This window comes from Ammospiza nelsoni, chromosome 8 (genome assembly GCF_027579445.1).
Source record: "Ammospiza nelsoni isolate bAmmNel1 chromosome 8, bAmmNel1.pri, whole genome shotgun sequence".
NCBI lineage: Eukaryota > Metazoa > Chordata > Aves > Passeriformes > Passerellidae > Ammospiza > Ammospiza nelsoni.
This window is the reverse complement of record NC_080640.1, coordinates 16,352,438-16,380,299: the sequence shown is the minus strand read 5'-3', so window position 1 is coordinate 16,380,299 and position 27,862 is coordinate 16,352,438. Positions and strand designations below refer to the sequence as shown.

General features: G+C 39.0%; 3 protein-coding genes across 6 annotated transcripts in view; 2 read left to right on the top strand and 1 right to left on the bottom strand.

Annotated features, from left to right (window-relative positions):
* The window catches only part of TBC1D12 (TBC1 domain family member 12), a 41,380-nt gene extending 37,520 nt beyond the window's left edge, over positions 1-3,860 (top strand). For 3 of the 4 annotated variants that reach the window (XM_059476881.1, XM_059476880.1, XM_059476883.1), the window contains 4 exons: positions 35-163; positions 477-586; positions 1,699-1,957; positions 2,186-3,860. In XM_059476881.1, coding sequence (XP_059332864.1) covers positions 35-163; positions 477-586; positions 1,699-1,957; positions 2,186-2,254 — 567 coding nt within the window. In that variant the 3' untranslated portion in view covers positions 2,255-3,860. The remainder of the gene's footprint in view (positions 1-34; positions 164-476; positions 587-1,698; positions 1,958-2,185) is intronic. The other variant, XM_059476882.1, reaches the window with a different exon arrangement.
* Positions 3,861-3,980: 120 nt separating this feature from the next.
* On the top strand, positions 3,981-17,949 carry NOC3L (NOC3 like DNA replication regulator). Its single transcript, XM_059476825.1, has 21 exons — positions 3,981-4,033; positions 5,205-5,412; positions 5,784-5,913; positions 6,826-6,983; positions 7,095-7,151; positions 8,108-8,238; positions 8,662-8,823; positions 9,570-9,663; positions 9,861-10,036; positions 10,254-10,382; positions 10,820-10,951; positions 11,322-11,402; positions 11,939-12,039; positions 12,490-12,562; positions 12,635-12,698; positions 12,786-12,857; positions 13,869-14,050; positions 14,292-14,420; positions 15,026-15,123; positions 15,676-15,760; positions 17,429-17,949. The coding sequence occupies exons 1-21, from the start codon at positions 4,025-4,027 to the stop codon at positions 17,558-17,560; spliced, it is 2,403 nt and encodes an 800-aa protein (XP_059332808.1). The 5' UTR covers positions 3,981-4,024; the 3' UTR covers positions 17,561-17,949.
* A 969-nt stretch (positions 17,950-18,918) lies between these two features.
* The window catches only part of PLCE1 (phospholipase C epsilon 1), a 116,117-nt gene continuing 107,173 nt past the window's right edge, over positions 18,919-27,862 (bottom strand). Inside the window, exons 28-33 of the mRNA XM_059477058.1 lie at positions 27,183-27,392; positions 25,233-25,394; positions 24,857-25,075; positions 23,946-24,124; positions 20,307-22,869; positions 18,919-20,256 (exon numbers count right to left, since the gene is read on the bottom strand). Coding sequence (XP_059333041.1) covers positions 23,966-24,124; positions 24,857-25,075; positions 25,233-25,394; positions 27,183-27,392 — 750 coding nt within the window. The 3' untranslated portion in view covers positions 18,919-20,256; positions 20,307-22,869; positions 23,946-23,965. The remainder of the gene's footprint in view (positions 20,257-20,306; positions 22,870-23,945; positions 24,125-24,856; positions 25,076-25,232; positions 25,395-27,182; positions 27,393-27,862) is intronic.

The following is a 27,862-nucleotide window of genomic DNA, read 5'->3' as shown; positions in this document are numbered from 1 at the left end:
ACCTTTGTTTGCCCCATGCTTTTCCCACTTGAAGGTACAAGGGATGTCCTTCATTGCTGCTGTGCTCATTCTCAATCTGGAGGAGGCAGATGCTTTCATTGCCTTTGCTAACCTTCTAAACAAGCCATGCCAGCTGGCCTTTTTCCGTGTGGATCACAGCATGGTATGCACAGAGTTTTCTGGTTTTGGACCTTACCGTTCTTTTGACTTGAAGCATAGTTGTTTTATTGATTACTTCCTTTTGTCCTATTGAATAATGGAGAACTTTAACCTGTGATTATAAAACTGAGAATACTAGGTACTAATCCATAGAACTCATTCTCATGTTTTGATTTCTCCTCTAGAAACATTTTATCATTTTACTTATCCTAAGGAGTCACATTGTGCTGTGTTGACATCAGTTCTTGGTGGGGTCTGTGTTGGTTTACAACCATTCTTTTGATGACTGCTTATCATGTGCTTTACTATCCCTACAGATGCTGAAATACTTTGCAGCCTTTGAAGTATTTTTTGAAGAAAATCTTCCTAAATTGTTTCTTCATTTCAAGTCATACAGTCTTACTCCAGACATATATTTGATAGACTGGTGAGTTCATAGAACATAGAACTGTTGGAACACTTTCTACTTTGCTATAGGTCTTTCAATACTGGAATAAAGCATAAAAAAGGCATTCAGTAGGTCTTGTGAAATCATGATGAACTGTTTTGTGTAACTGCAGTTCCTCTGGCAGGCTTCAAGCTTTTTTGAAAGGGATGTATTCAGTTAAAAAATGAGACAAACAGGACTTCTGTGTGTTCATTTTCTTGTTGCTGCAGTTATGTGACATAAGTAGGGGAGAGGAGGCTACTACACCATAGCAGTATGGTGTACTGTGATTGTAAGTGACCTGATGAAATGAGCATAGTCAGCTACTGAAGGAAGCATGGCTGTAGGAATAGAGACTTTAAAGCAGAGCGAGGATGAAATTTAAGGCCTGGTTTGAAAAGGGATAAACTTGAAAATGCAGTGAAAAATTTGAAGTAAGGAATGTTCTAAAGCACAGAGTAGCAAGCTGTTTGTGTGTCTGTAATGGAAGGTAGTAGTGCAGGCACCCTTTAAGTGTGGTAGTGCTGTCAAAAACAGAGTATCTGTTTGTGTGCATAAGGGTGAGCTTCATCTAAAATTATTATTAGATTTTTGTGATTTTAAGATGAAAAATTGGAAAATGTATCACAGAAATGTAGCTATTGATTTATCATTAGTACATTGGTGGGATGCAGCCCTCTATTGAGATTACTTGTGGCTTTAGATTTAGTTTAGGAAACAAATGATGAACAGAGCTGTCAAACTGTATGGCTTAAATGGGAAAGGTTAAGTCACACAGTTGTGATCTTTGTTGCTTAAGTTCTTATGTGTTTATTGTACTCTGTTGGAGTATGAAGAGATTTGTCACCTTTCTAGCCAGCGCTTTCTAAAGGAGATGGCATTGAAATGGAGGATTTCTTGTGGCATCAAAAGAGATGGCTTTCAGAGTACAAGTTCTGACTTCAAGAACTGGAGACTTGTGGATCATTGAAATAGGGGGAAAAAAGGTGTAAAATAACTTGTCTTCTGCTTACTTTAAAGTAATGTAACTGAGATTTAAAGGAAGTTGTCTTTTCATTTTTCTGAAATAAGTTATAACTCCTCCTTTTTGTTTGTTTTTGACTCATTTGTAGGATTTTTACACTCTACAGCAAGTCATTACCACTTGATCTGGCCTGTCGTGTCTGGGATGTTTTCTGTAGAGATGGAGAAGAATTTTTGTTTAGGACAGGATTAGGAATCCTTCGGTTATATGAAGATATTCTCCTGCAGATGGACTTTATTCATATAGCACAGTTTCTAACAAAACTTCCAGAAGATATTACATCAGAAAAGCTTTTTAGTTGTATTGCAGCTATTCAGATGCAGAACAGTAACAAAAAATGGGCACAGGTGAGTTTCTTGGAGGTAGATATCAAATCTGACATGTCAGCACATGAATATATGGGGCACCTCTCTTTGTGATTATTTAAGCTGCTTGTCTGACTCCTGAGCAATGGGCACTTCCTTCCTAGTGTCTCATTCTAGAAATTCATCTCCATGCTAATATTGTGGCAGTTAATATTGATATTATTATAACACTGGCAGCCTTCATATTCATTCAGTCATTTACTTTTCCAGGTGTTTGCCTCACTGATGAAGGACAACAAAGAAGGGGACAAGAACCATAGCCCAGCACCAAAAAGCTAATGTTGGGGTCCATTGGAAACGTGGAAAACCACTGGATGACAAAGAAGTCTTCATGTCACTTCTATGTGGGAAAAGCACTAAAGAAAATGTGAAAATGAGATGGAAAAAAGACACAGCTCTCAGTGGAGTAACAAACTGATGAAATCTTCACCCTTTTGCCAGTATTAGTTTTTGCCATGGGAAGATCTGATTTCACACAGAATACTAAAACCTATGAAACTGAGAAGCGGGGAGTTCATATTTAATACTTTAAAAGAATCAGCTCAATGCAATAAACATTTGTAATAACTTCTGTTGGTACTTTAAGCAAATTTTTGAGGCATAACTATTTTTAAAAATACCACAAAGGCACTTTTTGGAGGGGATGAGGGAAATGCTAAATCTTAAGACCCCAAAACTGCTATCCAAACCAAATGCTTTGGTGCAAACATTACCTCCAAAATTAACAATTTGCAAGTATTGAGGACCAAATAAAATGGTTTGGTGTGTTTATGTGCAAGGTGGTTAAGATTTGGGAAGCGGTATTATCTTATTTACTTGTTTTGGTTTTTTTTTTAAGTTGCAGCTTCATTCTTCAGTCTGGGCAAATGTAATTAACTCAGGAACTGTAGACATATTGTGCCCAAACCTAGAGCAAAAGTAATCTGAATTTTAAACAGTGGTAAGAACAGGGCTGCTATTTTCACTGTACAGCTTTCAAAGCAAGTGGTGTTTAGGCATTTGTTTTGGTGTATTGATTGTGCAGTAAATGGAGTGGGTATTCTGTGAAAGGGTTTTGCCACCAGAAGTTTTATATTGTCGAGCCATTTCCAACTAAAAAATACTTGTATGTAATGGTGAACACTAGAAAATGACAAGGCTATCTAAAGGATTTTGTGTTCTCAAAGAAGCAGCCACTTTTAACACTTGGAAATAATGCAGACACAGAATTGTTTTTGAAACTGTCTTTTTGTTAGTGTGCAATACTGAAATCCAAAAAGCATCTGTTAAGTGATAATTCTTTAACATCTTTTAACTGTGAGACATAAGGTCATGCTGTATGTGTCACGGCAAATATTTTCAAACATTTCCTGTTCTAGAAGATGCTGTACAACAACCTGTGGTTGTAGGGGACAGAAATTTAAAATGGATAGCACTGCAGGTGAAGAACACTTGCACTCTCTTGATCCATTTTTTGCTAATATTTAATGTAAATAAATTCCTTACATGTGGGTTTTTGTAACTGGTCCCTCTGGAAATCAAGTAAAAATTTCCATTATGTATTTTTCAGTGCAGGAGGCTTCCAGTTATCTGGTGTTTTAAAAGCAGAGTCTGCATAATCGGGGTAAAGATTTAGTGTGGTGTAACTTGCGTTGCTATCTGGTTTAAAATCTACATATATGCTACTCATAACATTACAATTTGAAATGTAAATGTCCGATTTTTCTTAACTTATGTATTCACTACTTTAATTGGATCCAATTTGTCTTATATTTTTGTGTTATCTTGTACAGTTTTCTTACTTTTCAACTATAAATCTGTATATAACTGTAAATAGAAGGCTCAAGCCTTCCTTTAAGACCACTAGTACTGATTCCTGTGTAAATAAAACTTACATTAGCTGCGGGCCGTGCTTCTTTCCCGTTGCCGCCGCCCGGGCCGCTCCTGTGGGCGGCGCTGGCCCGGGGGCGCCTCCGGCCTCCGCCGCCAGGGGCCGCTGTGGCCGCGCCGGGCCGGGCCGGGCCGCGCGGGGAGCGCTTCCGCCGCCGGCAGCACGCGCGGGCCGCCGCCATGAAGCCGGTAGGGGCCGTGAGGGGAGCGGGCCGGGGGCTCACGGGAGGGACGGGGAGCCGTAGTCGGTAGCGGCCGGTGCTGCCGGGGCTCCGGAAAGGGCAGAGCAGTGCGGCTGTTTTGGGTGGGCACCGGCGGCGCAGCGCAGGCTCGTCTCTCACCCCGAGACGAACGCTGACCTTTCAGCGCCTTCCCGATAATCCAGCATAGAAAGGGAAGCTAAAGTTGAGCTGACAGAAATTCCGGGTTCACAGATTCTCGCATGTTCTCAGTTGGAAGGGGCCCGTAAGGGTCGTGGAGCCCAACTCTGACCGGCCCGTACAGGCAGTGATCCACAATCGTGCTGTTAGTAGCACCGTGCTCCAGCCATGAGCTGAGGGATCCCCACACCGATCCCGCTACTTGTCCCCTTTGTAAAGGGACGCAGTATCCCCAACAGCGCTTCCGCGGCAGCTCCTCTGCACAGCCTTGCCTTCCCATACCCCTCGTAAGGTGATCCCTGCCGTGCCCATTCCCATCCCGAGCACCCTCGGAAGAGCTTTGCGGGTTTGGCACGGGCCGCGTGTATTGACCCCGAGCCTCCCGGCTTTCCCCGATCGGGCCCGGTTCCTCAGCCCCCGGTGCCTCCCCGAGCTCTGGCCCCGTAACCCTGTTGTGCTACAGCTGCTGTTGAGAGCCTGGCAGCAGGCAGCCTCGCCAGGTCCCTGCAGCTGCTGGGCAGGGAGAGCTTCAGGCAGGAGAAAGCCAGAGCTCAGCTTGGGGAGGTGTCCTGCAGGAGGACATTTGTCCGAGACTGGGGCCTTGCACATTAAAGTCCCCCTAGGTACTTTAGCATGTGCTGGGGAACAGCAGCACCCTGAGAAGAGAACAGAGTGCTTGGGAGCAAAGAACTGCGCCCTGACGAGCTGTGTACATACTTTGAGTGTCTAAAAGTGATGGACATAGGGTTTAATAAAAAAAATTGTCAGAGAATGTTTCTGTAAAACATTTGTCACCGTGCTCTCTTTCTCAAAGATGTAACACAGTTGTGTAAATTTGAGGCTAGTTGATGATACTTTTAGCAAGAAACATGTTGTTCAGTCCTAATAGAAACGGGAACTCAGAGATCCTAAACAGTGGAATAAATTATGCAAAGACTGTTAACATGTCAGTGACTTGTAGCTTTCTGTTTGTTTTCTAGAGAAAAAACACAAAGCGAGTTCCAAGTTTTCGCAAGTTACTGAGAACTAGTCAAATAAAACTTGACAATAAATTAAAGAATAAACAGTACAAGCAGAAGAGTGCTGCTAAGAAGTATCGTAAAGAACAAAAGAAGCTAAGGGAAGCTGTCAGAGATGCTATTTCTAGAAAGCCTTTTCCACTGGAGGAATGCAAGAAGAAACAAGTTGGTAAGTGTTTGTTCACTGAATATCCTGCTGCTTCCTGTTACAAAATTGGAGAAAGCAGCATTTCATTTTCTGTATACAAATAGCTGCTGTTCCTGTTGAAAGAATGGGAGACTTGTGAAAAATACAAAATGTGGCCATTCTGGCAGCTAAAACTGTCAGTTAAAGATGGTAGAAATGTGTTTGCACTGATCATTTTGGATATAATAGTAAAGGGGCACTTTTCTGGGATAACAAAACCCATAGGCATAAAGGTCAGTAACTCCAGGTAGAAGTAAGGCATAAAATGGTCTCAAAAGTGTAGGCAGGATTAGGTTTTCAAAGGTGACTATACGTATGGGATCTTAATCTGTAAACATCATCTTCTAAAATAGCTAAAAAATGGGAAGAAAAAGAAGAAGAAGAAGATGCTCTTCCACTGGACATGATGGATGAAGATGACTTAAAATTAATGGAGGATCTGGCCCAAAAAGCATCCTTTTTAACCAGAGATCTTTCCTCTAAGTGAGTTGCAATGTCTCCTTTTCATACTAATTCAGCCTTGTGTGGTTAATATGTAATTAATATGTAAAGTAATGCATTTATCAGGAGGTCTCTTTCAGTCTGGTGTTTCTTTGCAGCTCTGGTTTAGTGTTTCCTCAGCCTGTCTGTACTTCAGTGTCAGTGTGTCAGTGTGTATCAGTGCATTCAGGTGCTCTGCCTGACCTTCAGGGTACTGCTTCTGGAGTGTTCCTTCCTGGGAGCTCCCTGGCTCTGACATAAGTAGCATCCCTCAAATGGAAGAAATGCTTTAATCTGTAAACAGAGTCTTTTTTCTATATAAAGTGTTCAGGACATTCCCTGGACTGTGGACCACATATTGCACTGCAGATTGCTGGAAAAAAAATAAAAAGGGTTCTGTAAGCCATGTCTGTAAACACATGCAACACCAAAACATTCATACCAAAAATTTGTTATCAGTTTTGTGGACCAAGGCATTGAGTACAGTTCACAGTGACATATGTGGAAAGGCAGTGCTCCTAGTTGTAGAATAGTTTTTAGAAATACACTTCTACAGTGTTGTCTGGGTACATGATTGTTTGAAAATCTTACCTTGCCCTTTTTGATGGATGTGAAAGGACTCTCTATGCTGCTGTAGGGTGGTTTTAATTTGTTAATGCTGATTCTGCTTAGTAATTAATAATTTAGTCTAGTTTTGAAGGAAAGGCATAAATGGCAAATAGCTTTTATGTACAAAGTTGCAGTTGTGCTGCATGGTGTCTTGTAGCCACACTACAAGTTCTGAATTAGAAAAATTTTGTTTTAAACCTTCCTCTTCCCCTTTCAAATTAACTGGGTGTGACACAAGTTTAAAGTCTTGCATGGCTCTTGTCTAATTACATGGCTGGTTCATTTAGTTTCCCTTGTATTTTTCAGTGAACCTGTTCACATCAAAAAACGAAAACATGAAAGTGTGATTGAGAAATACGAGAAGGTGCCAAGACGTTTGCAAACAGAGCCAGAAAAAGAACTCATCCATCTGCTCCCCATCAAAGACAAGAGTGGCATAATTCCTCAAACTGTGGAAAAGCCAGGTAAGACACAGATTCTGGAACTGGTATAGTAGCCAACAAGTGTATAATCTATTGGTTTAAAATTTCACAGTGTTTGTTATGTGCTTGATGCTAGATACTCTGTTTTTGCAGTTCTCAATGTTGCACATGATGAAGAAGAGGACACAGAAAATATGGAGGAAGCAGAGGGTAATAAAAAATTTTGTTTGCTTTTTGTTGTTTTTTTTTTTCCCAATCATTTACGTACCTGAAAAGTATTTTGCTGTTCCCCAAGGAAGTTTGCAATTGAAGTGTATTTTGTTCAGGATGTTTTTGAATATGTTCATTACCACATTGCCACCAAAGCATAACCATTATTCAAAGTTTGCACTCTTACCTGTTAGAATCTCAGGAATGGCTGGCTTCAGATTCTCTTTGTTCAAAATTATTTTGATTTTTCACCTAGAACTGCTGCTTGCATGATGTTGCTTTTATCCTTTGTGTCATATTTGCTAGTAAGAAGGAAATATTGGTCTTACATAAAGAATATCTGTGTGGTTCTATTTTGAGATAATTTTGAAATGCAGTTCTGGACACAGCCTTTGTAGGCTTTAAGTGTCTGTCTTTGTCTTTAAATTTTTTTACTTAAAACATCAATACCAGGACACTGTAATTTTCATTTGCAGTTGGCTATTAAGTAATGATAATTTTCAAGTAACTTTGTGACTTCTGGGTCCTTACTGTCTAAATATAAAGTTGAGGAAGGAAATACTTGTAGCAAAATAATAATCAGAAAACACAAACAAAAACAATTGTATTTTTAAGAGAAAAAATGAATGGTGAATAATTTGATACAAATTGCAGAGCACTGCAGTGGGGTAATACATTGAGTTTATATGTTCCCACTGTACTCAGAGAACACCATGAGCAGATTCAAAAACATTTAGTCAACTTCTTTTTAGAAGCAGAAGATTTTGAAGTGGAGTAAAAATGAATCTATGGAGTATATAAGAGCTAGCAAAGTCATTCTTAAAGCTTCTTTGATTGTGGAACTTCTTGTGTTGATCTCCTGGGGCCTTACTTGGGTACCTGTTTGAAATGCAGCATCTGCAACTTGGTATTTGTTAAATGATTCTCCTCTTTTCTGACTCTCACGTCTGTGCCAGACTTCATTGAGGAGCCCCTGCCTGTTCTCACTCCTGAGGAAATGGCTGCCCAAAGGAGACAAAAGCTACAGGAGAGGAAGATGCACATAGCTGCCTTAGCATCTGCCATTCTCTCAGAACCAGACAGCAATGTAGGTACATTTACTTAACCTGCATGTACAAGTGTGTGTGTTGTTCACTGTGTCAAGAAACAAAGATCTGAATGAGCAAACAGTAGCAAAAGCACAAGAATATATGGGTAGAACAAGGAATAGCTCAGTGTTGTATCACTTAGTTATTTTTCTTGTTCCTTAAGCATGACCTTTATGTAAGCTCTGGTTTCAGGGTTGTATCTCAGTGCTTCAGGATATACTAATAATTTTCTGTAATTCTGTGCAAGTTTGTAATATTTTGAATATTCCTGAGACTAAAATTTTGTTGGGATATCTATAATTTCCTGGCTCTTTATGCCGTGCTAAGTAGAGTCTGAGTAACTGCTGAGTTAATGTATGTTGTGCCTGTCCCTTGGTTTGCAGTTGATTTTCATCTGCTGTCTGCCTGTTTTCTTCAATCAGATTAAGAAGCTGAAGGAGCTGCGTGCCATGCTGATGGAGCAGGATCCTAACGTGGCTGTGATAGTGAGGAAGCTGGTCATGGTGTCTTTGATGGAGATATTCAAAGATATTGCACCTTCCTACAAAATTCGGCCTCTGACCGAAGTAGAAAAGGCTACCAAGGTGAAATAGCAAATCTTTTTATTGTGTATGTGAGCAGTTAATGTTGTTTTCAGCTATGCCAGATGCTAAGACTGACTTGTTTAATATGGTTTTATGGTTTGAGCAAAGGGGACAAATACACAAATACTTGTTGAAGCTCTAAAGCTGTGACACTTTCAGGCAGAGAGGTTTTGGTTTTGAGCATTAAATTCTTACGTACTTCCTTCAATAAGCAGGTGACATGCAGGTGGTAATGGAGGGGATAAGTTGTGTCTGAAAGTAGTGTACCAAACCTGGGTGACTTTCCTCATGAACCTTGGAATAAGAACCTGCACTAAAGAGAGTTAGAAAGAAAGCAAATTGTGCAATGTTGTCACCTAACTGGCATAGATTTCTTTGAAATGTCTTCAACAATTTGCTGAACAAATGCAGAGTAACTTGTTTTCTGGAGCTTGTTGTTAACCAATATTTAGAAAGTTTTTTGGATATAGGTTTAGTGCAGTTTAGAGTCATGGTTTTAAAATAGCATCTGGTTGATAATATTTCTTCAAGCTCTATAAATGAAATAGGCCTAGTTGGAAAAAGCTCTCAGAACACATCTGTACAAAAGTGCAGATATATTTTATTTTTAATACATTTCTAGGAATGTCTGTCTAGAAGAAAAAACTGCTTAGATATCTGATATTTGTTTTAAAACTTTTTTTTCACCATTGGCTAATTTTCATATTAGGCTCTCCAAATAAATCTCATTTCAATTATGTTTACAGGTTAAAAAAGAAACTCAGAAACTGAGAGAATTTGAGGAAGGCCTTGTAAGCCAGTATAAATTTTACTTGGAAAATCTGGAACAAACAATTAAAGGTACAGTTAACATTTCTCATTTTTCATAGTAAAGGCAAAATTGTTTGCAGCAGTTTCCCTCCTCTGAATGAATGGTACCTTCTGTCTTTGAGATAGCAATTGTATGGAGTACACATGCAATCACTAAAAATGTAAATATTAATAAGATCATCATCATAATTCTGACGAGTAATCACTAAAAATAATATTTTGTGCAGATTGGAAGCAAAGGAAATTGAAGAAAAGCAATGTCATCTCATTAAAGGCATATAAAGGACTAGCAGAGGTAGCAGTGAAGTGTCTCTGTGAGCTGCTTGTGGCCCTACCCCACTTCAACTTCCACAATAACATTATTGTTCTCATTGTTCCACTCATGAATGATCCATCAAAAATGGTAAGTGATTTTCTGATTAGAGAAAGAGTTCTTGTTTTGTGTGAAAAATAATTATTTCTGAGCTTTATTCCACAATATCCAGATCTTTTGGCCGTATCGGTTCACTATTTTACAGGCTGTGTGCACTTTATAATTAGTAAATACCATGAGTATTATCTGTTAGTAGCTGTTGTTGTGGACTGGCTTTACAGAACAATTTCTGTGCTTTGCTTTTCAGTTTTCTGAACTGTGTGTTGAGGCAGTTAAGAAGCTCTTTAAACAGGACAAGTTGGGCTATGCTTCACTTGGTGTTGTTAAAGTAATTTCTGGCCTTGTGAGGGGTAGAAATTATGATGTCAGACCTGAGGTAAGAGTCTTTCTGTTATACCTCACAATATTCTTCTGTCAAAAGTTTCAGAAATCCCCTGATGTTAAAGTTACTGCAACTGCTGGCTACAGACAAGCAGAATTTCCTCACTCTGTCAGACCACAGACAATTCAGGATTAGGCTGAGCCAGAGAATTAGGGAGGTATGGGGCAAGAGAAGGAGACTGGGAGGTAGAGATCAGATTCTGCCAGAGACTTGAAGTGAGAGGCAAATGGAGGAATGGATAGAAATGGACAGTGCTGGGGAAGGAACTGGGAGCAGGGATCAAGAGATACAGGTGTGAAGGAACAGGAGGGGAGTAAACAGAACTTTTGACCATCTAAGCCCACTAGATGGAATGGAATTCAGGATTTCTTGCCCTAGTTCCTGTCAGGTTGTACATGACCTTCCATTGTATTTATTTTATTTTACAATAGGTGTTAAAAGTATTTCTTCACTTAAGAATTAAGGAAGTAGAATTACAAAAAGATTCTGAAGACATTGCACCAAAGAAAAAGTTCATGACTTACAAAGAAAAAAGAAAAAATCTTTCCAGAATGCAAAGAAAGGTAGGACATGTGCTTTCTCATGCTCTACTTCTGTTATTTAATGTAGCAATTTGTTCCAGCAATGACTGCATATCTGCTGTTGCCATTGTTAACTCTCAGCATCAGTGATCAATTTTTGCAATGTACTTGAAAATTAATGAGGTTCTAGACGGAATTTAATTATCTTCCTACTTTTTCCTCTTTCCTGTGTTGATAATGCCTTTGATTGGTTGTTTCTGATAGGACAAGGGTTACCCTGTAGAATCACAGGGTGACTTAAGCAACTCATCAAGCATGGGAAATTTATTCTCTGGGTATCTTTTCAATCTGGATATCCAGACTGGTTGGAAACATTGGATGTGTTGTCTTAAAATCAACTGTGTATTTTCAGTGGAAGAAAGCTGAAGAGAAACTGGAACGAGAACTTCTGGAAGCAGAGGCATCAGAAAGTAAAGAAAAGAAACTGAAGTTGGTAAATAATTTAGACATTATTCCCCTGTTTTAGCAGCATGGCATCCTAATGCTTTTGTAACTGTCTTCCCTCCATCCCAAGCTGGCAGCATTCCACATCTCTAGATCATGCAGTTAGCTAACACTTTGCCTGTGACAGAGATCTAGGTTTTAGTAAACCACACTCTCAGTTTAGCCAGGAAGGCCAACGTGGCCATTCTTATTCCCTTCTGCTGTCTGCTCAAAATGGTATTAAATCCATTGCCAAAAGTCCTCCATGTGCCCTGCTCCATAGGACACTGTGCAGTGGGTGTTACTGCCTCTCAGAGTGGCCTTTAGGCAAAGGGGGAGTGTGGCTGTAGCCAGGAGAGAGCCAGGAGCAGGAGAGCACTGGAGCACTCGAGCTTTTCAGTGTGAGAAGAGCAGAGATGGCAGTGCCAGGACTGATTGGGAAGGCCTGAGTGCAGGCTTGGACAGAGAAAAGCATTTCAGTTGAGTTGAAGTGAAATAGAAATGTCTGTTTCACATGATTAAGTATTTTTATTTTCTTTCCTTCAGCACACAGAGACCTTGAATATTGTATTTGTAACTTACTTCAGGATCTTGAAGAAAGCTCAGAAGTCTCCACTTTTGCCAGCTGTGCTAGAAGGTCTTGCAAAGTAAGAACTGACTACCCTCTTTTGTGTGTGTTGGAAAAGACATAAAGCACTAAAGAAATTTTTGTCTTAAGCAGTGAAAAAAGATAGTCCCTGATAAATTAGTTGAAATTCTTTTATTTCTCTGCTGAAGTTTTCTGCTATTTCCAAAACCATTTCAATGTGATTTGATATTTCATGATAGAATTGATGTGATGCAAACACCACAGAGTGTGGTATGATTCCATTCTTTTGTCTGATTAATTGCTAAAGGACACACGCATGTCTTTAATGCTCTAGAAGAGCCATGATTAGCATGTTGTGGGCTGAATTATCCTTTCCTGTGAAGATAGTAAATGTTCAGAATTTGATTTAGCCTGCTTTTAAAGTTTGGATCTTGGCAATTCAGAACACTTTGAACTGAGTTTAAAGATAATGTCTATAATTTAAAAATTAAAATCTCTTTCATTGCAGGTTTGCTCATCTCATAAATGTGGAATTTTTTGATGACCTATTGATTGTCCTTCATTCTCTTATTGCATCTGGGGTAAGTTGATTTTTATTACAGTTTTCTTAAAATTACTTTCTTTTGGATACTTAATCAGTTTTGTATTCTTAGGATTTGAGCTATCGTGAGAGTCTTCATTGCATTCTCAGTGCTTTTCATATACTCTCTGGTCAAGGTAAGAGATTTTTTAAAACAAACTTTTGTTTAATATTGCCTGATAAACAAATGGAGTAAATGTGTTTATTTGGGATTATGTTTATAGGTGATGTTCTTAACATCGATCCAATGAAATTTTACACACATCTGTACAAGACACTGTTCAGCCTACATGCAGGTAATTCCAGATTCCTATTTTCACTGTTCACCTAGATAATGTTTATTCTGTTTCCTTGCTAGCAAAGCCTTTATGTAGCATTAATAAACTACACTTTTTAAAGACATCTGATTTCTGCGAAAAGTATTGTCTGGTTTAACCTACTTTTTTTTCCTCGAGTTGCACATTGCATTACTGCAATACAAATACTTGAATTATTATTCCAATACATGGTAACAGGTTCTAATAATGTCATTTCATTAGGAAATGCCAAATATTTGATCTTGGATAAGCATTTAGTCTATCCTCAGTTTTTTTGCTTCCTTATAATTATTTCTTTCAGTTGCAATTTAAAAATTCCCGTCTTTTTTCTCTAATTCTCTCTTCAATAAGAAAAAACACCTGATTTTTCCAATATAATTCTAAAGATAATTTAAATTTATATTCTGCTTCAAAAATTTTCTAGTATATATTGCTGATTTTTATAATGATAACATTTATATGTTCTAATTGAAATTTTCCAGTAATTTTGAGAAGTTGAAAAATTGATGAAAAAATTTATAAAATTTGAAATTAACATAATTTTAATTAACTTTAGAAATAAATATGGATTCACTAGGAATAAACTATTAAGAATAAACATTCTGCTGTTCTGGATGGGTAAAAGAGCAGATCTTTTCACTTTTTAATAATTTATACAAAATTATACAATGAATGCATTTAGGATTAAAACAGTAGCTTAATTCTAATAAGCATTGTTTATAACACTAATAAGCAGTGTTTAATGATTAGATACTTTTGATGGAACAAGTATATTGTTAGAAAGGAGCACAAAAACAATGATACATTTTTTCTGTTCAAAGCTAGACTATTTTGACCAGAAATGCTGGATGTTTAATGTGTATCACATGAGAGGTGTCTGAGCTCCCAGCTTCCCTGCTGTTCTCAGTTCAGTGCCCAGCCCCTAGCAGGGTATACTGTGTTTGTCCTTGAGGTGGTTCTTTACTCTTTGTGTGAAATTCTGCTTTTGAGGTGGCACCAATGAGGACATGGGGATTGTGCTGCAGTGCCTGGATGTCATGTTTGCCAAGAGGAGGAAGCAAGTCTCCCAGCAGCGAGCTCTTGCTTTCCTAAAGCGACTTTCCATCCTTGCTCTTCATGTGCTTCCAAATTCCAGTGTTGGCATCTTGGCAACAAACAGGGTATTCATGCAAGTAAGTTTTACTTGTTCAAATTTTTAGCTTGCTGGCTAAAGGTTATGGAATTTTTTGTTAAAATGATTTTGTGCAGAATTTTTTAAAGATCTTTAACAAGAATGATGAAAACAGAATATGTTTAAATGCTGCTGAAGCTGGCTGAAGTGGGATGAATCCTGAAACTGACTCAACCGTGTTATAATTGGGTGGGTAGTATAAACAACTCAGTTTCTTTTTTTTTTTTTTTTTTGTGTTGTAGACATTCCCAAGGATGGACCTCTTACTAGACAACGAATCTCAAGGCAGTGGAATTTATCTCCCAGAATTAGATGAACCAGAGCATTGCAATGCCCAGAACACAGCGCTGTGGGAGCTGCATCTGCTGCAGGTTTGTGAGTAACTCAGGGATTTGGGAAATAACAGCAGTAAATAGCTGCTCAATGTTTAGGTGCTTTACACTAAAGGAGAGCAGAGGTCTTCAGGCTTGTCTGTCAAATCTCGGCCCATATGAGCCTATTCCAGCACAGAGGGAGAGGAGGACCAGCACAGTGGTATGGAAGGATGAGCTCAGAAGCGGATGTTACGCATCCCCTATTATAATACCACGCTGGTTCATACTGCAGGTTGCCTTGTTAGATTCCTTTGGATATTTTTTAGATCTGTTAAGTTCCCTTGCAGTCCAGCTCTTCTTCCAAGAAGAACTGACACCTTGATCTGTCATTACAGTCAGGGTTTGGAGAGGGCTCCCTCTGCCCTTTGTCCCTGTTTTCTGGGAGTAGGAATTATCTAACTGTGGAGAGTCATGCTCACAGCATGATTTGAGGGAATAAATGCATGACATTAATCCTACAAACTGACTGATTTTGAGGTACTCAGTTACTAAAATAAAAGCAGACCTTCCATCTTATGAATTGGAAATAAACACGAGATTGTGCAGATAAATACATTATCCCTTACTGCCTGTCTACTGCCTTCATTCTTCCTTTCTTTCAGAGACATTATCATCCAACAGTGCAGAAATTTGCATCTCACCTTATTGCTGGAGCTCCAACTGAAGGGTCAGGAGTTCTTCCACTTGATTTGAGCCAAAGGTGAGTTATCAAAGACTTCCTTTTTTTATAATAGGCTCTGAAAGGAAGCTGTTGCTTATACTATATTAAAGGAATTCCTGAAAATAACTTAACACTCTGATCTTCAAACTCTTTCTTCTTGTGCCAGTACAGAATGCAGAATGCTGGCTGCCCTCTTTTTTTCTCTCCCTTTTTTTTCCCTTTCTTTTCCCTTTGGAGACTTGTTGCCAGGCTGTGACAAGGGTAAACATCTCAAAATGCAGTATGTTTTCTTCCCCTGGGAGCAAAATACCTTCAGCAGCAGCCCTGATCTGAATATGGATCAGGATCACTGAACTGAGGCTGTCCAGAGGAAACTAGAACCCAAATTGCAGTGTAAGGTCTGTAGCAGGTTAAAACATGAGAGCAGCCATCAGACTGAGATCTAATTCAGCATCCTGTCTTTGGCAGTGGCTGGCAGCAGGTGCCTTGTGGGGGAGAGGGGGGTTTGTGTGGGATGCTCCTCTTGGTGATAGGTCAGCTGAAGCTGTGTTTATGTAATGCCATTTTTCTTTCACTCTTTATTTACTGTAGGTCTGCTACAGAGCTTTTTGAGACATATTGCATGAAAGGAATGACCTTTAATCCTCCTGTTGCATCAGTAGCACCCAGAAGAAAGGTACTGTTCTCATTGCTCTGTGTCCTTTTCTAACCATGTGACACACCAATGTAACCTGTATCTGCTGGCTCACTATGCAGTGCCCAGGCATTGGCACACTCTGTGGCTTTCTGGTTTCTGTACTTTCTGCATCAAGTACATTTTTTAAACTGGGATAAGATAGGACTGAGTATAAGGAAGGAAAAAATAGCTGTATAAATAATCCTGCCTCCCACAGCATCAGTTAACATAGCAAGATTAATATGGTAGCTGTTATTTTGCACTTTGCAGTGGTTCAGTGCAGATTTCTTGGCTCTTTTCTGTAATGACGAACTAATGTTTGTTCAAAAAGCAATGCTAAAAAGCCAGCTCTTTCCCCAGGGTGGGTAGTTGCCAAGACAGTTGGATTTCCAGTGTTTGATTCAGTGTGTTGAGAGACACTGATCCCTGTTAGTGTCACTACAGCTCTGAAGGGGAAATAGGAGGGAACAAAGGGTTAATGTAAAAAGAGGAGAAATGGGGGAAGTGTGTTTATATCCTCAGTGCTGGATGTGTTCCAGATGCCAGCCTCCATTAAGTGTCCAGTTAGTGGCGTGTCCTTTAAAAAGTGATAATTCTCCTTCTTTCTAATGCAAACATTATAACCTATTAACCTTATCAGTGCTCCACTTTGTAACTCAGTAATGTCAGTTCAAGCCTTGGGAGCACAATTTTTTTTTCCATTTTAGAGAAGCAACTTCTGAAAACGTGTTTGTACTTAGCTTACTCAGTTGTTTTATAATGACTCTTTGGTATGTGTGTCCTGCTGGGGAGTTACATGAGTAGCTCTGACAGAGCAAGGCTGAGAACAGCAGATGGGAGAAAAATGAGGGTTTGAGTAAGGAAATGCACAAGCTCCTTTAGGGAGCAGAAACAATGGAACAGCAAGATCACAAAGTGCCCATAGATGGATATCTATAATGGACCTAAGTGGGAAAACTACCTTGGGATCTTGCCTGCTCTATGGCTGTTTGGCTCATTTAACAAATTTTGGCAGTTGTCTGAGTTTTACCCTCTGTGTTCTGCATGTCCCTTGCCAGGCTGTCAGCATCTCCCTCCTCTTGCCAGAAGCTCCAAACTGGAGCCCTGTGCACTACTAAAGAGAGGCTCTCATTTCTCCATGAGTGCACAAAGTACTTGGCAATGGAAATTTTAGGACTTTCACAGGGAAATTTAAATCATGTGCTTGATCATAATTCTTAATTTGAGCACCAGGAAAATGCAGAGCTCCAGGTATGGCTGGAGGCAGAAGGCTCAGGGGATTCCTTTCTGACTCCCAACCTGTGCTCTGAGCATTGTTGCCTTTTGGTCAGAGGTGATTGATGTATAAATGTGTGCAGTCACCACAGTGTGCCTGATTTGTATTTGTAAGGTGTGTTGAACAGGGGGCAGAGTGTGAACCCCTCACCCGGAGCTGGAAGCCATGGCTGTGTGTTTTAGGTAATCTTCTAAAGCCCAGCTTAGCACAAAGCAGAAAAGCCTCACCAAACCCAGGAGCTTATGAAGGACTGCCTGACACAGTGCTTGCCACTTGAACAGGTCTGGGCTCGATGTCTGGGACCAGGAGAGAGAAACAAGACTGCTAAACTGAGGTAGGCATGGAAGACATAGCCTTGTTTAGTAATAGAACTCCTATTTTGTAATTTTCAGGATACCTTCTCACAAAGGGATTCATTTGTCGATGAAGAACTAAACAAACAGCTTCAACAACACATCAGTGAGACTGGTGCTCACAAACACTTGGATTTTGCTAAGCACTTGAAGGAATCATCCTTGGCATAAATGTACCTATCAATCAAGTTCACTTGGATTCTTAATTATGGAGAAAGATTGGCTGAAAGAAATCACCAGTCATCATAAAAGGAATACAAGCAGGCCTTTGTGTGAATATAGAAATACACAAAAATGTAACAGCAGTTTTTCACACAGCTACAGGCCTGTCCCCCTAACCTCCAAGCCCCTGTTCAGGGGGCTGGGGAATCACAATGAACTGTCATGTCAGTGTTTTAAAAATATACAAACCCAAGTAATTTAAGAATTGTTTGCAACCATGCACAATTGTATTTTATGTATTTTTCTAATTTTTATAACAGAATATAGACATATGTGTTTCTGCGAACTCACTGGGTTGTGCTGATAACTTAATAAATATTTTGAAAATGTTAACATAATACTGACTTTTTGATGTCTAAGTTACATTTGGAATATGTATTGCATTTTTCCTGTTTTTCTTCTGATGTCCTCTAACCATTTATCTCATCTTGAAATGATTTTGAATTTGGTGGTTTTTTCCCTTCTGATGAATCTTGACACTGGCAAATTAAGAATACTGAATTTCAGTTCTAAGCTATCATCATGATTGAATGCTCTACTGCAGTGTCTTCAATAAAGCATTGCTGTCAAGAATACTGGACAAATGGACAAATACAAGGTAAGAATGTTTGGGTTGTGGTTTTTTTTTTTTTTTGGTAGGTAATTGTCTCCACATTCTCCAAATATTATTTATTGTCTGACTGTTTTAGAATCCATTTTCAGCTACATGTTTGCTTTGCAAAGAGCAGGTGAAATATATGAAATAATTTAAAGGTGAGTAGTGGGCTGTCCCTGGCTGACAGCTAATGCACTTCTGCAGTGCTTCATCTGTGATGTGATAATGGTATGTGTGTAAGTTTTGCAAAGCTTTCCTTTAAGTTAGAAAATATCTTATTTTCTCTAGGGTATTTAGTCCTTTATCCTTGTTTTATGTTTCTTAGGTAGTTTTACAATTAATTTATTTCTCTTTTAATACATTTCCAGTATTGATCACACTAGGTCACCAAGTAATTAAACATAATTTACAAATATTTTTAGAACAGACATCTGTGTATTAAGGGATCAGAAAATACCTATGTATTATATTATACATATAAAATACCTATGCATTATATTATATTTACTATGTGGACTACAAACCTGCATGCATAACACTAGTGATTATACACATTTCTGTCTGCCTATGCTGTCATTCCCATTCATTTTGAGGAGTTCTTTTTAGTTGAATTGTTAAGTGTTTGCAAATACAGATGTGATTTAAATTCTGCAAAATTCCAAGGGGGCCAATTGTCAGTATCTTTGTCAGTTCAGGAAAGCAAAAACAAAGATTCAACATCTTAAACCATTTATTTTTTTACAACATATACAAATACAGTTTATTCAAGTCAGCAGAGAGAAAACAGTCCAGGTGGAAAAGTCTCTTTTAAAATTGTTCATTTTACATAATTTCCAAACATATAAAGACTGGCACATAGTGATGTTGCATTGTCAGAATATTTTGACATGCTTGAAGAGGCAGAGGAAGACAACTGTACAAGTCATTCTGAAAGAGCTTATACATCTATTGGAGCAAAATCTATTTACTGCTATTTATTTTTGTGTTTAATTTGCTAACTCTGCCAAATGTCTATCACTATTTAAGTTACAAAATATTTATCACAGACAGGAAAAAACTGCCACCATTGGTACATTTAGTGGGCTACCCTAGAAGTAAACTGAGTTTTACAGTGGAATAGTAACAGACAGTGATTAAACACCAGATGTTAATTGAAGCATTTGAAGAGCAGAAAAGACAGTTGAGTTTCAGAAGCTGCAGACTTAGCCTCTAAAGCTACCAGCAGTTTTCTCTTTTTGAAAATAAATGATGAATGGAAGAGAAAGTGTTGTTGAAATATTTGGATATTTCTGTGTTGAAGTGTTTAATTCTCGAAAGCCTGTGAGTTCTAGCAGACACCTTCCTAAAAGCAGCTATTCAGACACCTCACCTGGTAATATTTGTAAGCAAGGAAAAAAGTGTCACTAGGCTTAAAAGCCCAAAAGCTGAGATGGTATTTTTTAGAGTTCTGACTGCTGTTGCTGGGGTCAGTGAGACAGAAGCAGGAAGCCCTTTGGGCGGCAGAGGAAGCAGCTCCTGGAGTCCCCGGTTCCTACAAACGGAGAGCTCTGCACGCACACAGCTCTGTGACTGCCCAGCTTTTGGCTCTGACAGTCACACACTGCAAGCACCATGTGCTGCACAGGAAAGGGTCAGAAACTGGTAGAAAAGGAGCAGGTTTTAAATAGTACAAAATAGAATACTTTTGTGGTTTTGCCAATAGGCAATGGAGCAGGAGAAGCAAGAGATTTCCACCTGAAAAGTGTGCGGTGCAAGGCCTGCTACTGCTCAGAGACTGCATGTTTCTGGAAGATGTTGATTATTTACATTCTTTTCTTTCAAACTTTATCCTGGAAGTTGCTTCCTGTAAATAGTTTGTAATGTAAAAATGAATGTATTTTCCTAATTGATGTCCATACTCAGCCAAAAGCATGGAAAAGGACAAAGTTATTTTGTCAGTTTTGTCATAGGAATGTATGGACAGATTCCTGCAGAAATAAAATCTGTGGCTAAACAGAATAAACATTCCTATTAGTGTAACAGCTTAGCACATGAAAGCTCTTTAATTGGGCTGTCACAAATGCTAACAACTCCCCCTTGCTCTTGGTGGTGTATTTCCACTACTTGGAACCAGCAAGAGGAAGGGCACTGCAGTTCTTTCCCAAATTCACCCTAAAGTGCATCATGTTTCACCAAGAAAAGCTCACCTGGATATTTACCAACACTTCAAATTAAGTGATGTGTGTATTTTAATGAAAATACTGGAACAGGTTCATTAGTCTTACACAGTTCCAGATGTCTACATGCCTACAAAGTTTGAGTTTTTAAATAAAACCAAATATTTTGCTGTTCTCTTTCACTGTGATAAAGAGCAGACAAAGGAGGTTTTAACTGTGATTGATGATGAAGATACTTACATAAATAAGTTATTCCCACAGCTAGAAATATTGTATTTGCAAAAATAGTACAAAACTGCTGATTTTAAATGTCCACAAGACTTCAGGCTAGTGTTAGGCCTGTGGTGCACAATATGACATGACTACTGATGTCCCCTTTGCTTCCCCATGATTTTTATTTTAAATCTATGTGACAGAAAAGCACTAGGGGATGACAAAATGGGTATAAGAACTTTCTATGCTGAATCCAACTAATTAGCAAGGGTGTCTGCTAGTCTACTGTGATATTACAGGTGATACTAAGAATTTTCAGAGTGGCTAAAGATAAAAAACAGCCCAAAAAAACCACACCAACAAGAAATAAAAAGCTAAGCAGGCAAGGGCAAACTACAGGGCATTAAGTGTTTTTAAAATGCCATAAAAACACCAAAAGGAAAAATTTCTCAGTGACATCAAACTGCTGCTGTGTTAAAGTAACAGAGAGAATGAAACTAACATTTAAAAAATGGTTGCATTAGTTGAACTGTGCAGCAGGTTGATGTATTTCCCAGTAATTCCCAAGTATCCAAAGCAAATGATGCATATAGAGCTATGGTAAGTTGTCACTTCTTAACATTTTGCTGGGGCTCAGTCTTTCCCTTGGGAGGGTGAGGAGGGAGCACGTGTCCCTCACAGGGGCTGCTGCAGCTGGGCCTGGAAATGAGTGACAGGATGCGCTTGTTGGGGGCTTGACTTGGGCCATGATGGCAAAATGCTGATTTGGTACCTAAGTTCAAAACTTAACTTTTGTGAAAGATGAGCAGTGGGAAGTGCATCGCCTCTGTGAGGATATGCCACTGAGAAATTTGACTTTTTTGTATGTCTGTCTGAAAGCTGGAAGTGACCTCAAGAGGGCACTTTTTTGCTTTGGTAAATGGCTACTTTATAGGCATTTTCTGTAGTGTATAGTGAAAGACTTCATAGTTTCTGGTGACAGAATGCAGGTTCTGTCTGCTTGTTTATATGCCAGTTAATAATTCTGTTTTCTTTTATTTCACTTCCTTATTCATGGGGGGAATGGCATTAGCTGTCATGAGACTACTGCCTGTAACTTCTTTCCTCTGTTTAGGGTTTGCTCTAGTGAAACAAAAACATGTGCAGAGCAGTTTGTTCCCCATAGACACTCCTCTTGTGGGAGATGAAGGGGATGGCTGATGGCAGCAGTTGTTTAATTTGTGCCCCTGTAATGGATTATTTTAAATAACTAAACACACCAGTAACTCCCATGGAGGGAAAAATAAGAGACTACCATAACTAACTTAGATAACAAAAGATGAATTCAGCACACAAGTAAAACTTCACAACAGTGTTGCTATGTAAACAGAATTGTCAAGAGTTGAAGTTCTTTATACTCTCTGGGTTTAACAGACAAGTAAAAAGACAGTTCCTGACTCCATGGAAAAATGTGGTTTGAATTCAAAATTTTGAAATGTTAATTACACTTATCAATGCATTGTTTTTAATTTGGTCAGTACTGGGTATTAAACATCTTGTGCTGAAAAGAAAGAACCAGAAAAGTTCCAACATTTTTTTCCTCTAAATCCAGAGAAAGATAAAAAAATCTGCATTTTCTAAAAAGTAGTATATGATAAATATACTATACAAAGGCATGTACTTTGAAACATGATAATAAATATTCTTTCTTTAAACACAAACCTGGAAAACAAAAATTTATAAGAAGAAAATGTTGTTCCTTGCCAAGGTCTCACTACCAGTAAGGTATACTCAGGTATTGTACATTATTTTGTTAACGTAGATAAACCATAAATAATTTTGAGTGTTTTGTGTATATTCACCAAAGTTAAACAGATATGCAAAGGAAGTTACAGTATATTTAAATCTCTTTACAATCACTTAACACAGTGTTTAACAGTAATCATCAGGTAAAAGTGCGTTATTTTAATATAATACACATAAAAGACCACTCTGGTTCTCTGCCTTCTGATTCCTTAGAGGCAACAAGCTAAAATTATCTTTTGTTTAAAAAGGGGAGGATGATGACACGTGTTTGTTTACAACATACAGTCCAAGAAAACTTCTCCATCCGCCTATGGAGAATCTGCAGATGTGAAGAAACAGGAAGAGAGGAATCTTCCGAGAGCTGACAGGCACCTTTCCCATCTACAGCCTCCCATTTAGGATTCCCAGAGTCTGGATGTTAATCCAGCAGCACTGCCTGGATTAAGCATCTGTAGCACAGGGCACACAATTCTGACCAGGTCAGTCCGCAGCAGGATCCTTCAAAGGCACTGCAGAAGGATTCAGTCATGTAAATTCCACATTTGGATTTCAGAAAAAAAAAAGGGAAAAAACCACCCCAAGAAAACACAACAAAACAAAACCCCATCAAAACAAAAACCCAGCCAAATGCAGAAGAGGGAAAGTGACTCTGATTTTCCCATAATTTACTTTGCTTTCCTTGAATTCAGATTGTTTTAATGCATTAGGGTTTTATAGCAGCCTAGAAATAGGCTATCAAATTAATCCTTTCCTATTTGAAATACTTTGCAAATGAAAACAGTGCTTAAATTCTGTTAATTTAGTGACGTAGCAGCAGCATTACAGTACATGTTAAATAATGCTTTAATAATTAGATGTATACAAAAAAAAATCTTAAATTGGCCATCAGTGAGGTGGGATTATCAACACTGAAAAAGATTCCTAGTTCATTTGCAATGAGCTGCAACTTCCCAGCAGCTGTCACAGTGCTGTAGTAGCACTGTGCATGTGTCTGGTTAGTGTACAGTGCTGGGCAAGTGGCAGCACTATCTCCAAATAAATGGGACAGTCTTTGTTGTGTATTTCATCTGTTTGAAGTCAAGCAAGATGGAAGAAATTGAAGAGATACACAAAGGATAGTGTAAATGTTTAAACATTTCTGGCAAGATTTCCACAGACAGAAATTAACACTACAAACTTGTTCTAGCTAAAAAAGAGATCACCATTCCTGATGATTTTATTATCAGGACATAACAAAAAACAATAAAAACTCTACTGCTCACTTCCATTTGCCATAGCCCAGAGCAAAAGAGTAAGAGAGTGTTGCTATTTGAGCACAATTGTTGAGAAAAAGGAGAACTGCAAAATCAACTGGGATGCAACATTTTGGATTAAATGGCCAGAGAAAGTGGGTGAAACCACCATTCTGGTTCACTCGGAGCCCTTCCTGATGTCATCGTGCCTGCGCACACCAGTGTCTGAGGCTTTTCTGGATCATTCTGCCAATGCTTGTACCTCACTTGGTTTGCTCAGCTCCAGCCTGGGAGCGGAATCCTCTGGGAATGCTGCTCTGAAAGGCTGCCCAGAGTTGGGCTCTGTCCCATACCTGGGCAGGCTGTGCCAGGACTATTCCATGATGTCGCTGAAGGCCAGGGCGCACGCGGCTCTCTCCTCCCTGCCCTGGCCACTGTCGGACACGAAGCCCCGGTACTGCTTGCTCGACTTGGTCAGCTTCTTCAGCTCACTGGTGAAGGAGATGCCTCTTCTCTTGTCATCTCGTGCTGCCTGCAAAAATTATAAAAGATCACAGAGGTGGTTTAACAGCTGCTTGTTCGCTGGGAAATAAGGAATGAATATGAAAAGGCCTGACATACTGCTGAGCAGGCCTCCCTTTAGGAATTGAGTACGGCTGTGCTTTCATCCAGGCACTTCCTTCTGAAGTTTGAATAAATTTGTTCTGAATAAATTAATTAAAAATTACTCATTGTTAAAGATGTGTTTAGCAAATTTGGTAATCTCTGCTTATAATGCAGTTACTTTAAAGCAACAGCAGCTGTGCATTGGTGATGTTTGCAGCTCCTTCTCCCAGCAGGCATGTGCTTAATTCCTGCCATTTTTTAAAGCCTGAGATAAAGCAACAGAACAACTTTTTCACTGGCCAGGAATAAAGGGGACTTTATTCCAGTAGCTTTTAAGTTCTGCCCATTTGAATGGTCCTTTATTATGATAGGGAACATGGCATGCACAGCCAGAAGGTTTTGAGAAACAGCTGGTAGCAGATAAAGGTTGCTCTGGATTTGCAGGCTGTGAGGGAATTGTATTGCTGAACATAACTGATGCAGTTTTGCAAAGGAATAAGTAAGGGAGGTTCAGAGAAAAGAGGAAATTTGCTTTTTGCTGTAGTCTGTCCTCTCCACCTGCTCTCATGCCTTTGTGTCCCCCTTGCATGGAAAGCAGGTTCCCATTAAGCTGTTACACACCATCTGTAACATCTGCTGCAAAGTATCGCATCTTTACCTGAACCTGTTCTTTGAGCTTAAGGATAAATTTTCCTGCTCCCTTCCACTTGCTTTGGGCCTGAAACACACACTCCTGATCAGAGAGAATCCTCTGAGATGGTTTAGATGTTGAAGACTTTTTGTTTGTCGGCTCTTTAGTCACCTCTTCCAAGAGCACATAATCACTTGGGTTTGGATTGCTCAAAATGCTGTAGGAGTATTTGGCTTTGCAGAGAGTCTGTTTAAACAGAAAAACAGAAAAACAAAAAAACAAGGCATTCTCTCAGATTCAGGTTACTAAATCAATTCTTCAGTTAGTGCTGAGAACAAATCCCACCTTAGCGTGTTTGAAACCAACTTCCAGCCCACATGCTGAGGTGGGCACGCTCCCTTACCTGCTGTATGACGTCCTGAGCCGTGCTGAGGCGCGGAGCTTTGATCACGGTGCGTGGCTGCTCTGGGGAGACATCATGTACCTGAACAAAGAAGCTGTCATCCTCAGAGCTGAGGGCTGCTTCTTCCTTTGCTTCTTGAAAGACATTTCTCTCATGTAAATTCTACAGAGAAAATGACAGACAAATTCATTTACTGAAGAGAGGTGACTAGTAGCTGGTTATCACACAAGGATTTTATTACATGGAAATTGGAGACTGCAGTTGCCTTGGGTCCATTTTGTTAAGTGCATTTAAGAGAGGTTTGACAAGCCACTATGGCTAATAATAAATAATAATAATAATGCTACTAAATACCCATGTTTTCTGAAATCAGTATCTGAAATACCTTTCATAGTAGGCGAGGAATGGAGATGTTTGCATAACATCCTATTTCACAAAAATGGTCCCTTAAATCCTTCCTTCCTTTATGTCTACAAAATGATGTTTTGTCATGTAATGGTGCCAGTACAATGGGAGAGGGTGGAAAGGGTTCTTTTCTTTCTTGTTCCTGCACTAAAGCCAAAAGAATTTAGAGCCAGAATCTGAGTGAACATTTTTTTGTGGTGTGGAGCAAGAGGAAGGCTGCATGTTTCTCTCTCCCTTTTCAATGACTACTGCAGATTTTAGACAGAATTCCTCCTTGAACCTTCTCTCAGAGAATGCATTTCTGTCCAAGCATTGGAAAACTTGGAACACAGCTGGGATTCATAAGCTGTAAATATGGGCTGTGTATTGCACCCTGTCACTGGACCTGCTCCTTGTTTTTCCAGTCAGATTTGCAGCTTCATTTCTAGCCCAAGCTCTGACATGCTGCTGTCTCCAGAAAGGCTCAAAATTATGGATAATGCTTTGAGGTACTCACATAACAGGACAGAACAACAGCATAATTTTCATATGAGCTCAGGTAGATTTTTACCCATTTTCTGAAGGAACACGACTTGGCAGGACACATGTGGCAGCATTCACTGACAGAGGCAGTGCTGCAGTCAGTGGAATTCTATTTCTACCAACAAATTTCTACCTTGTTATTTTTGTTCCAAAGATTAGATATAAAGGAAACCAAAATATGGACTTGTGTAAAATAATAGCAATTCAGATTGACGCTTTATCAAAAGTTCTGTCAAAATAAGCAAAAATACATTTTTTTCAGTTTGAAGTATACCAAAGCACCACTGTAATATATATATAAAATACATATATTATATATATAAAATCAGTGTACTAAGCAAGCGTTTTTATTTGCCTAACTGACCAAAGAAAGTGCATCTGAAAATGGGATCATTAAGTGTCTTTCTCCTGCTTTTTTTGTCTCTGTCTCACAAGCCTGGGCACTAGCATATTTTAAGCTGTGGATGCTTTGCTCATAATGTAAACTGAAGTAATCTTACTCCTTTAAATTAAAAGAAATCACCTATTTAATTATTTTAGCCTATAAATGATAATTTAATCATCTTTTGAGGCTTTTAGACTTATTCTTTAATATTAAAATTATTTCTAATTTTTCTAGACACATGATAAGTTGCTGCTATCTAAATTGATGGTGGTTTTCTGGAGTTCTACTATGATCCTTTGGTATTAACTATTATCTTTACATTAATTTCCTATCATGGCATCATCGAGATTTGCATTAAATTAGAACTATCACTCCAAACAGAGTCACTGAACTGGTGACCGAGCCATAATGAATAAACACCACACAGCTGAGCTCAGGGAGGTCCAGCTGGTGTCACACAGGTGTACAAAGTCCAGTTGTGCTTCTCACTCAAGAGTTAAGTTTGTTTTTAAATAATGGACACAGCATTGACATTACTCACTGAGTAGTGAAACAAATACAGCGCCCTTTTGTTTTGTGGCCCTAAGAACTATTTTTAGCTACTTTTGTAAATAATAATTTATCTAAAACAGACTTACTTCCTCTCGAGTTTTAAAGATAATTCTTCCAACATATCCTTCTTCTGGGAACCAACTGTTTAAAAGCTGCACTAGCCCTTCTTCGGGACCAATCACTCTCTGGAATGGTGGTTTTCTGCATTCACTCTTTTCTTTTGATATAAAACTTTTCTCTTCCATCAGAAAATAGTCTGCAGCGCATGACTCGGTGCCTTTTATGGTAGCCAAGAGCTAAGACAGACAACACACAACAATTAGAATGCTAAATATAAACACTGCATAATTAGTAGTTATAAATGAGAATGAATAAGGAAGCTTTAAGAATCAGTAACTATTCTGACAGTGCAGGCAGGATTTCTGATGTGCTATTTATTATTCAGATATTTTACTCCAGGGTAATGTCCTGTTCTCTTTAGCCCAGCCAAGCAGTTCAACTATTCCAGACAAGGCAGTACTATTTAAGCTTATTTTGGTCCTTTTTGGCTGGCCAGAAAATTTATTCATAATCCCAGGACAGTACAGTCTTTTTCCACTGCTAGAATAACAATCCCTGCTGAGTTAACTGGTTTTTCTACTCATGAACTTAGCCCTCTAACTTTTACTCTCTGTTCCTACGGTGCCTCAGTTCAAAGAACTATGCAGAAATGTTTGCCTTTGTTGCAAGGAGAACCCACAGCACCCATTGACTAGAGACATTGCTT

Coding starts and splice junctions, on each gene's coding strand:
- NOC3L (XM_059476825.1), top strand. Junction 6,984..7,094: donor TCAAACTGTGGAAAAGCCAG/GTAAGACACAGA, acceptor CTGTTTTTGCAG/TTCTCAATGTTGCACATGAT. Junction 12,563..12,634: donor ATTCTCTTATTGCATCTGGG/GTAAGTTGATTT, acceptor TTGTATTCTTAG/GATTTGAGCTATCGTGAGAG.